Genomic DNA, 11,037 nt, shown 5'->3' on the forward strand with positions numbered 1-11,037 from the left:
AGGTCCTACCGGGAGTCGAACCCAGGTCGCTGGATTCAAAGTCCAAAGTGCTAACCACTACACCATAGAACCAAATGTTTGATATTATTTTAGGCCGACCAAGAGTTAAACCTAGTTGATGTAGCACCCAAGTCGCTGATTCAAGTCTAGAGTACTAACCCACTAACACCATAGAACCAAATGTTTAATATCTATCTTGTAAGATGGAAGGTCCGACTGGGAGTCGAACCCAGATCGCTGGATTCAAAATCCAAAGTGCTAACCACTACACCATAGAATCAAATGTTCAACATCATTCTTATAACCTCAAGGACACAACTTTATGATTGAGTATTTCTAAAAGGTGAAAGGAATGTTAAAACGAGACTAGATTCAAAGTGACTTTTGATGGAGTAATTCTAAAAGGGGAAGGTTTTACTTGGGTCCAGCTAACCAGTGTATAATAGAACCATATGCTTAATATCAATCCTATAATGAACACACTTTAATGACTTTTTAAAATTCAAAAACAAATATTGTGAAATTGAATCAGACTTTTGATAGAGTAACCCTAAAAGGTGAAGGTCCTACCGAGAGTTAAACCCAAATCGTTCGTTGGATTTAAAGTCTAGAGTGCTAACCACGGTACCATAAAATCAAATGCATGTCTTTAATCTTATGATGCAATCATCTTAATGGATTTTTAAAATCCAAAAATAAATTTATTAAAAATTGACTCTCAACTTCTTTGGGTGCCACAATTGGCATTAGTCCTCTCAGGTGAATGGCTCTTTAGAGGGTACCAACCTGGTACACCTTCTGTTCTTCTGTTGCCTACAGCAGAATCCAAGTCCTTGACAAATGAGCTTGGTTTTGCTTCTTGACATGCATAAATCTCCTCATTGATGTGTCACACATGACATTCTTGAGCTTGGGGTGTCTTGACTTCAACCCATAAAACTGTCTTTGATGCTAACAACATAGCTACCCTGTCAATACTAATATAGTTGACCTACAAAACGCGTATGTTTGGGCTTTCTCTAAAGAATGTTTAGGGTTCGGGCTTTCTCTAAAGAATGTTTAGGGTTCCACGTGAGATCTATAGGCAATAATTAGTTATACTATAAATATAAGATGTGGGATCTATAGACAATAATTAGTTATACTGTAAATATAAATGTAATCTGTGAAGTTAATGTCTATTTGGTCTCTAAGTTTCTAGGACATATTCGATACGAGTTTAGAGACCTATGAGATACTTTTAGAAGCTTAGAGATCAAGTAGACACAAATCTCAAGGCTAAACTTGTAATTTAACCCCATAATTTCTCGAGTTCAAGAAGTCCGTTCCATCGTTGCAGCAGATCCATAAGAAATCGCAGCTTCCAGGATGCATTCCTATATTTTACAGCATCATTCATATCAGAATTCCTTGTCAAAGCTAGCTTTAGAGAAGGCTCTGTCCTGGAATTTTAGAGGATTTGCTAGAATCCATCAATCTTCTCCATTTCTCAGCATCACCATATTTCCCAGCTGCAGCAAAAATGTTAGACATGAGCACATAATCACCTCCATACGCGCCCTCCATGTCTAATATCCTCCGTGTTACCCGCTCCGCAATCGACACGTTACCATGAAAACTACAGGCACCCAAAAGTGTCCTCCATATAACAACATTGGCTATCTCCATAGGTATCTCCAAAGCTATTCTTTCAGCTTCTTCTACCCTCCCAGCCCTTCCCAACATGTCTATTAAACTCCCATAGTGCATTATATCCGGCTCTATCTGATACTCCTCAACCATCTTCTTGAAAAACTCTAGACCTTCCTCAACCAGTCCTCCATGGCTGCAAGCACTTAGAATGCTCAAGAACGTGACCCGGTTCGGCTCGTGGCCTTCGTTCTTCATCCTTTCGAAGCTCTCCACAGCTTCTTTTCCCATTCCATGCATTGTGAATCCGGTGATTATCGACGTCCAAGTCACCAGATTCTTCCTTTCAGCTGACATTTCTTCAAACACCATTGATGCACTATTAATACAACCACATTTTGAATAACAATCGATCAATGAATTAGCAATGCGTACATCAGACACCTTAAACCCTTTCTTCTCTGCATAAGCATGGACTGAATGACAAATCTTAAGAGCCCCAAGATTCGAAATGGAAGGGAAAATCGTTAGAAGTGTTATTTCAGTAGGCTCCATACCATAATCAGCCACCATTTTCCAAAACAAATCCGCAGCTTCCTCATGCCTGTTTAGACGAGTATAGCCATCGATTATGGCAGTCCAAGACACAACATTACGCATAGGCATTTGATCAAACACCGCACGAGCCCGTCCAAGCTCACCCAACTTAACCAAACCAGTAATCAAGACATTCCAGGTGACAGAGTTTCGGTCAGGCATTTCATCGAACACTTTGAGAGCATCAACCAAAAACCCACAAGCAGCATACATACGTACAATTGCAGTCTGAACATAAACATGGGAAGGAAAGCCTACCTTGAGAGTGAGAGCGTGGAGTTGAAGACCAGGTCCGGTGAGCTCCAAATCGGCGCAAGAATGGAGGAGGAAGGAATAGGCAAAAGTATCGTAGGAGGGGGGAGTATGAGGAATGCGGCGAAGGGGCTGGTAGAGAGGGTAGCAATGGAGCAATGTGTTGCAGAGAAGGATGAAATTGGCGGTGGCGTTGAGAAGTAAGCCGGAGGTGATGATGAAAGAGCGAATTTGTTGGGTTGCTTTGTGGGAAGTGGCGTATTTGATGAGCTGAGAGATTAAGAGCGGCGGCGGAGAGTGGCGGAGAGATTTGTATGCGGCGGAGGGAGAGATTGAATAGAATTGAAGATGTTGAAAGGGAGAGAAAGATTGAGCGGAGAGGAACTTACATCGCTTCCATAAGCTCTGCATACTTGGGAAATTGAAGGCAATGATCAGTCCCATGCGCCCATGATTCTCAAGCTTAGTAGCTACCACGATGGCTGCAGCCCAAGCCCACTGCTAGTCAATATTGACCACTCTGGCATTTTACGTATCACCGTCAGCCTTACAGTTTTAAAATACGTCTTATAGGGAGATGTTTCCACACCTTATAAACAGTGCTTTGTTTCCCTCTCCACTGGGATCCCACAATCCACCCTCCTCGAGATTCCACACCTGATGTCGGACTCTATTCTTATTATTGAATTTATTTATTTTATTTATTCCTCGAGCCGAGTCTGGAAAGGATTTCACGTTATTTATCACCGTCAGTCTCACGGTTTTAAAATGCTAGGGAAAGGTTTTCACACTCTTATATGAAGTGCTTCATTTCCCTCTCGTGGGATCTCACAATCCACCCTCCTTGGGAGGTCAACGTCTTCGTTGGTACTCATTCCCTTCTCCAATCAATTTTATAAGTCGTTACAACTCAAGTCCACGTTATGTATCACTGTCAGCCTGAGGGTTTTAAAACGTGTCTGTTAGAGAGAGGTCCACACCCATATAAAGAGTGTTTTGTTCCCCTCTCCATTTGTAATGAGATCTCACAATCTACCCTCCTTGGGGGCCATCGTCTTCGCTGACACTCGTTTCTTTCTCCAATCGATGTGAGACCCCTTACCAAATCCACCCCTTTCTGGACCAGCGTCTACCCCTCGTGTCTACCCCTTTGGAGAACAACCTCTTCACTGGCACATCTCCTTGTGTCTGGCTCTGATGTCATTTGTAATGTCCTAAGTTCACTGCTCGCAGATATTGTTCTCTTTAGACTTTTCCTTTCGGACTTTCTCTCAATGTTTTTAAAACACGTTTTTAGGGAAAAGTTTCCACTTTCTTATAAAGGTGTTTCGTTCTCCTCTACAACCGATGTGGGATCTCACATCCACTTTATCTGTGGAGCCGTTCCAAACGAAGAGGGATTTCCGTTTAAGACAAAGAACAACATTAGATAAATAGAGCTGAGGAATGAAATAAGTGGCGGGAATGGGAATGTGAAGACTTTTTCGTCCTCACCCTGCTCTGTGCATCTCTAATTATATTTATTATTCACATTTGTATCCCGAAAAAAAAAATTGTAATATTGAAATTTGAATTCTTAAAAATTGTATTAAACTTTATATATATATATATATATATATATTTATTTATTTATTGTATATAATATATTATTGATATTTAAAAAATTGTTTGTCCATTATTTTTTGTTAAATTAAAATTTTAGTTTTTGAATTTATAAAATCATATTTATTAGATTTTATATTTTAAATTCTAAAAAATCTCTTATAAATTTAAAATTTTAATATCTCACATTCTCATTTGCTTTTTCCAACAAATTTTTATTTATTAGAGTCTAAGTATAATTTTTTTTTAATATATTTTTAAATTTTTTAAAATATAATTTTTAAATTTTAATATTTTTTTTAAACCATTTTAAAAGTTTAAACAAAATATTAATGTTTGAGTACAAAATTAATGAAAATGATATTTTTCAATTTTTTTTTCGAAAGTTTAAGGTATAATTGAAACTTTTCAAAATTATTTTCGAGTATTTTTTATTAATTAAGCGTAAAAATGACTCGGGAGAGAGAAAAAATAGAATTACCAAATACTCTAAGACTTAAAGTCAAACCTAAACCATAAGTTAGGCAAACTACTTTAATAAAATAAATATAATAATTTTCTATTTTAGCTATGCAATATTATGTCACTTAGTTGCATTTCTTGCTTACGTCACCATGACCTAATGCCCAATTTTAATATTGCCTATGGTTGTTGACAATTCAGCTAACATGATTAAAAAAATCGGTACGAAATGTTCGAGACAACCCTTAAGGAGAAATATTCAAGTCGGGTTAGGAACTACCGACGTCGACATAGTTTATTAGGTTAAAATTTATATCATCGATCGAGGTTCTGATCCTCACTTCCAAATATTGTTGAACAAAAGAAGAGGGTCGGAGGGTAGGAACTCGAGAACTAAAACAGTAGTGGACAAATATCGATTTAGATCGACAATTTGAATTAAATGACAAAATTTAAATCCCGAGCTTTCAGGGTAGTGTCTAATAGAGATTCCTAAACTTTCGATTTCGTATCTGGTAAATCTTGTCGTATTTTAAAGTTTTTAAAAGGGTCATCGACTTACTGAACGTAGAATTGAATGATCACTGACTCCCGGGTTTTTTTTTTTTTCTTTTAATATTGAATATGATAAGGATGTATTAAAACACGACCGTAAAAGTTGAGGGACTAAATTTTTAATTGAACGAGCAATTTATAGAGAAATATATTAATACATTACCAGTTGAAGTATGTTCGGGATTGAGAATTAAAAATAAAAAATATAATAATAATAATAATAATAATAATAAATGTGGTATTTTGGTTGGTGGGGTTGGAATTATGGTGCAATATAAATATGGGGGTGTTTGGGAACGGAGATTGCTTAAGATGGAATAGGAGTAGCACAGCCATTAACTCGGATTTCTTAAGCTTCAAATTACAAAATTGAAGAAAAACCGGCCAGGATTGCGCAGGGGGCGGTTTATTTGGCCTAAAAGTAAGAATTTCAGCCCCAAAAAAACCGGTGCTTTGCTTTTAATGGAAACTTCCAAATTCTTCTATATTCCTCTTTCTTCCTTATTTCCGACTCTTACATTGGTTCGGTTCGGTTCGGTTCAGTTCGGTTCGGTTTTTTTAAACGAGGGTTGACGTAGGTTACTCGTCTTGATACTTATATATAAAGAAAAGAGTATATGAAATTGAGGAAGCACGGTTCTTGTGTTTGAATTGAACTAACTGGTAGATACAATGAAGAACGAGAATGAGACGATTGAAACTCTTAGTAATGCTCTCGTTTTGCAGTTTATGTTTATTGTACTTCTATTCCGTCACGTTTCATGTTTTTTTTTTTAATAAGAAAGAAAAAAAATAAATACTTATTTAGTAATTTGTTCGGGGTTGATACCAGTATGAACTAAATACTTGTTGTTTTCTTCTTCCGTTCAACCCTACATGCCTAATTTTCTGTTCTTTCGATTATGGCTTTTAAATTTACTTCCCGTCTAGAATTTTATGCGTAACAGATGTCCATGAATTTAACGGTAAAAGCTTTCAAAAGTTGTTTTAAAAGGGGAAAAAAAATCGAACTTTAGGGGCTATAATGGAAATTGTAAAAGTTCGAGGGTATAATTGAAATAACCCAAAATATATGAATTTTTAAGTTTTTTTTTTTTTTAACGACTCATGCCCAGAATTTAGATCAGGATTTGGTAACTGATGGCCCGGACATTCTTCTACGTCTCCTGCGAGATGGTCACAGTACCTACTGTTTGCTTCTGCCGTGTTCCGTTCATTAATGTACCTCTCATTTACTGAGGTGATACAGTTTTGACTACAAATAAGATAAAAGATTCACTTATCTGATTTTGTATCTAATAGATTTTTGACATATTCAACTACTTTTAAAATTTACTGTCCGTAAGTATTCACTTATTTGGAGTAAAAAATTCAAATCTTCATATCCCGATACTCGTGATAATAATAAATTGTGGGAGTGAGTTACGTTCATGAGCTACATTATTGACACATTTTTTTCCCTTTTTGTTCCTATACATATACATATACATATACATATACATATACATATACAAATATATATATATATATATATATATATATATATATATATGAATGAAAAAAAATTTAGGAGTGGGGATCGAAATAAGTAGCGAGAGTAGGGACCGGGACTAGGATGGAGAAGCGTTCGACTCTGTTGTATTAACAAAACAAGGCTAGAGTTGAAAATCGCATGTACGGTTCTGTCGAGGGGCAATAAGGATGACTTATTTGTCAACTTTTGCACCTCAATGACATAATCGTTCATAGTCACTCACAGAAGGTTCAAAACCTCATTCCCTTACCCCATCGAGAAACATAACGTTATTAAAGCAAGTCCGTACTGAGTAAAGCTTAGTCCTTTAGACCTTTCAATTTCACAGCGTTATTAGTTAGGCGCTCGAAACCCTAAACCCTAAACCCGTGCACGTATTGAAAAACTAAAAGACAAGAAACACGACCCGAACATGGATATAATTTCGTCTATCATATTTATAACACAAAAAATACAATGGTTAAAATCAAAGATAAAGAAACTATATACAATGTCACATTGCTACATATCAATACAAATCAACAAACCAAACCCATGAAAGTTCTTCTAATATTCCTTCCCAAAAAGGACTATGTAACAAAAAAAAAAATAATAATTAGCAATCAATTAATTGGTGTTTAAACGCTCGAGATCGGAAATGCCAATTTAAAACAAAGCATCGCCAGTGTTCGATCATACATCTACTTTCAATTTTCAGTAGTCCCAGAACTCGAGAGCTGCCTCGTTGTCGATCGACGATGATATCTCCGGTGTCACACCACTCATCGTCGACCACGAAACTTGCTCCATTTTGCACTCCATGGTTGTTGTCGTCGTCATTGGCATTGTCCCACCGACGCCTAGTTGATCGAATGAGAAGAATTCATCGTCAGGGACCGACGGTGGGTACGAGTTCATTATCGAAATCGTTGTCGGTGCGGCACTCGCCACCGAAAAAGGCTGATGATAATGGTAATCATTTGTGTAATTATCGAATGGTCCTGATAGCCTCCAGTTGACTTCACCATTATTGAATCCGCCACTGATCGGGGTACGAGCAGCGGCGGGATCTATTAGTGGTGGGAGAGAAGAAGAAAATTCAGAAGTTTGAATCTTTTTCACCACTCCGATAGTGGTCGTTGTGTTCTTGTGAAAAACCCGACATACAACCCAATCAGCCTGTAAATCAAATCGAAATTCATAAGCAATTCAAATTCAAATGAATTGTTTTTAATTAAACAAATAAATATTAACAAGCTAAAATAATAATTAAGCCAATGAAATTACCTTAATGGGCTTGGGAAAACCGAGAAACTGAAAGAATTTGGGTTCGAGCCGAAATTCATGCATGACCCAATTGGTCTTTTCACCTCTGGGAGCTCTTCCTTTGTAAAAAACCAGCGTTTTCTTCATACCAGCCAGAACCGTTCTTCCCTTGAGAATCTCCTTGTCTTTTCCGGTCGCCTTCCAGTAACCGGTCTGAGTCGCCCGGTTCGTTCTCATCCCGGTCGGATATTTCCGGTCTCTCTGGCAAAAAAAGTACCATTCTTTTTCTCCCATCTTAGCTTTATCTGCAAAATCATAAATAAAAATTATTACAAAAAAATTAAAAAAATACCCATTTTCTCCCTATAATTAATTAATTAATTTTCACTAAATAATTTAATTTTAAAAAACCCAACATGAAATGTTTATCAAAATTTAAAAAAATAAAAAAAAATAAAAGAAATAAAATTAAAATTAATAAATCTCAAATTAATTGAAATTCAGAGAAGAAGGAAGAGACGCACGTGGCAAATCCCACGGTTCACACTTATTCAGGTCAGCTTCTCCGATGGCGGTGGCAGTGAAGGCGGCGTCGGTGATCTTATGTGTCAGGTAATAAGTGACGATCTCCTCGTCGGTGGGGTGGAATCTGAAGCCAGGGGGCAAATCCAAGGCGGTTGGCGGTGGTTCCTCCATGCCGGAAATTTAACGGAAGCAAAAAAATGATCGGAATTGTCAGCTCCGGTGAAGAGACGGCGGAGAGACTTGATCGGAAGTTGAGAGAGAGAGAGAGATTGTTGAATAAAAAGTATATCAAGGGGAGCGGAGAGACGCTTAAATAAGGAAGGTTCCGTGGCCACCAAGGAAGATTTCGATCGAAGCTTTGAATTGGGTGTTACTATGAAATTGTCTCTTTTTTTTAATATATTCTTTTTTACGACGTCATCTGATTGGTTCAAATTAATTAATTAAATTCAAATTTTTATTAAAAAAAAAAACACAATTTGTTTTCTCGTAGAACGTTTTGGGTCGTGTTACTTTCTAAAGGTGCTAGCAAGATCGAGTCCTTTTCTCGGGATCAGCTATAAAATATCAGGTTGATTATCGTTATTCGAGTCATAAATATATCTAATAAACAAAAAATTAATTAAGAATAAATTCGAATTAGATTAGGTTGATCCGGTTCTTCATATTATCGAATTTTGTATTTTTTTTTATATTACAAAAAATAGGTGAAATTAAGAGAGGGCTTAGAATGTTTCCAATGTCAATGGGACCCACCTAACCTTTTGCTTAATTAAACAAAACCTTCCAAGAATTTCATTATCTAATTTAAAAAATAAGAAAAATAACAATATTATTATTATTATATGTGACCATGACCAAGTCTAAAGTATTAAAATATAGCATTTTGGAATAATTGATTAATTACTTTTATATATATATATATATATATATATATATATATATAGTTTAATCCCTAAAGTATTAAAAAAATATTAATTATATATCTATATTTTTACGATCGTTAAAATTGTAAAACGGTAATTTGGAGCAAATAATTAACAAAATTTCTACTTATTTCTCGTTTTTGGCATAGCGGACCCCAACAGGAACTCGCACGACGGGCTATTAGCTTAGTGGTAGATTACGAAAATTTAACAAAAATACCTTGAATTATATCATTTTTTTTCCGTATGTATTAAATCTTCTTTACTTCTCATTAATACCCGAGACTGTATTTTTATCTTGAATGTTTTGTGACACAATATCTACCACTCAAAAGTGTGAATAGATCTGAAAATATTATTAAAACAATACAGAGTTAATGAGAAATAGAATTGGGATCCAACGTTCAATCTTGACTAATTCAAACTCCGTATAAGTTGCATTAAATTAATTTATAATTTAAATTATTAAAACATAGTAATAGTCGACTAAAATGTTAGAGGTTAGAATATTTCATCCTTTGACCGGAAGAAAAAACCCGAGATAAAATTGAAAATTATAAAATATTGAAAAAAAAAAGTGTAATTAATTTTGTATGGATAAGGATGGACATTTGGCAAAGAAGGAACAAGTGAGTAGAGAGAGAAATTAAATAAAAATAAAAATAAAAATAAAAAAGTCAAAAATGAAGAAAAATACTGCAATTATTTTAATTAATTAATTAATTAATTAATTTAAATGTTTGGTTTCCAAGAAACTTCCTATACTTGATGTTCCATTTTCTCAAGGATGTTTGGAAAATTCTGACAGTGAAAGCAAATCCATTAACAAAATATTTTTATTTTTTTAAACTTTTCCAATATTGAAAAAATTAAAAAAAAAAAAAATATATATATATATATATATTTGTGTAAGTAGAGATGCCCGTGGAGCGGGAAGAGACGGGACAATAAGTCTTTCCTCACCGTCCCGATTCTTCACGAGCATCAGATTCCCCAAGGGAGAAAATTCTTCGTTTTTAATAATTTTTTTATAAAAAAATATTCGTTTCAAAGAATTATTTCATGCCTAATTTATATTTTTTAATATAATTTTTATTAAAAAAATTAATTTTTTTAATAAAATAAGTGATATTTTATTATTCAAGAGCAAAAATTAAGTGGTAAATTTTTTTTTTTTAATTTAGTCATAATTTTTCTTTTTAAAAATTAATAAATTAAAATAGACATTTTAATTCCGAAGACAAAGCAATTAAAACATATTTATGGTAATAATGTTTCTAATTTAATTTCTTAACTTTAATAAATTCTTAAATTCTAATAATTTTCTACCAAAATTTTACTTTTTCTCCATTAATTAATAATAAAATATATATTAAAACATCATTTTAATTTAATTCATAATAATTAATATAATTTAGAAAAAGACATATCCACCTATTAAATTCCAAATGATTTTGTTACGAATAAATAATTAATGTATAGTTTTTTTTTTTATTAATTGTGTTTAATATATTTATGGTATCTATTATAATAAATAGAATTCAAACTTTTGACCTCTTATTTAAAGACTTTGTTTTGATATGTGAGATTTTATGTCGATAAGGGTGTGCCAGTGAGGACGCTCTCTATAGACGCGCTTTAAAACCGTAAGACTGTCGACGATACGTAATGGGCCAAAGCGGACAATACCTGTTAGTGGTGGGCTTAAAC

At 34.6% G+C, this 11,037-nt stretch overlaps 2 protein-coding genes and 2 non-coding genes across 4 annotated transcripts; all 4 read right to left on the reverse strand.

Moving 5' to 3' along the window:
- TRNAQ-UUG lies at positions 1-72 on the reverse strand. Its single transcript has one exon. It is a non-coding gene; the product is annotated as a tRNA-Gln (tRNA).
- Positions 73-208: 136 nt separating this feature from the next.
- On the reverse strand, positions 209-280 carry TRNAQ-UUG. Its single transcript has one exon. It is a non-coding gene; the product is annotated as a tRNA-Gln (tRNA).
- An 843-nt stretch (positions 281-1,123) lies between these two features.
- Positions 1,124-2,892, reverse strand: LOC111804125 (pentatricopeptide repeat-containing protein At1g09220, mitochondrial). Its single transcript, XM_023688826.1, has one exon. The coding sequence runs from the start codon at positions 2,887-2,889 to the stop codon at positions 1,426-1,428; it is 1,464 nt and encodes a 487-aa protein (XP_023544594.1). The 5' UTR covers positions 2,890-2,892; the 3' UTR covers positions 1,124-1,425.
- Positions 2,893-7,074: 4,182 nt separating this feature from the next.
- Positions 7,075-8,666, reverse strand: LOC111804387 (NAC domain-containing protein 87-like). The gene is made up of 3 exons (XM_023689172.1): positions 8,401-8,666; positions 7,898-8,181; positions 7,075-7,789 (listed from the first exon to the last, which is right to left on the reverse strand). The coding sequence occupies exons 1-3, from the start codon at positions 8,570-8,572 to the stop codon at positions 7,325-7,327; spliced, it is 921 nt and encodes a 306-aa protein (XP_023544940.1). The 5' UTR covers positions 8,573-8,666; the 3' UTR covers positions 7,075-7,324.
- Positions 8,667-11,037: the final 2,371 nt, after the last annotated feature.

The sequence above is a fragment of the Cucurbita pepo genome, chromosome LG10 (assembly GCF_002806865.2).
Source record: "Cucurbita pepo subsp. pepo cultivar mu-cu-16 chromosome LG10, ASM280686v2, whole genome shotgun sequence".
NCBI classification, from domain to species: Eukaryota; Viridiplantae; Streptophyta; class Magnoliopsida; order Cucurbitales; family Cucurbitaceae; genus Cucurbita; species Cucurbita pepo.

What these genes read in the sequence shown, in the direction of transcription:
- LOC111804125 (XM_023688826.1), bottom strand. Translation starts at nt 2,889, where the DNA reads ATGCAGAGCTTATGGAAGCGATGTAAGTTCCTCTCCGCTCAATCTTTC.
- LOC111804387 (XM_023689172.1), bottom strand. Translation starts at nt 8,572, where the DNA reads ATGGAGGAACCACCGCCAACCGCCTTGGATTTGCCCCCTGGCTTCAGA. An exon ending in TGAACCGTGGGATTTGCCAC is followed by an intron (nt 8,182 to 8,400) that starts GTGCGTCTCTTC and finishes ATGATTTTGCAG; the next exon opens with ATAAAGCTAAGATGGGAGAA. An exon ending in GTTTTCCCAAGCCCATTAAG is followed by an intron (nt 7,790 to 7,897) that starts GTAATTTCATTG and finishes TTTGATTTACAG; the next exon opens with GCTGATTGGGTTGTATGTCG.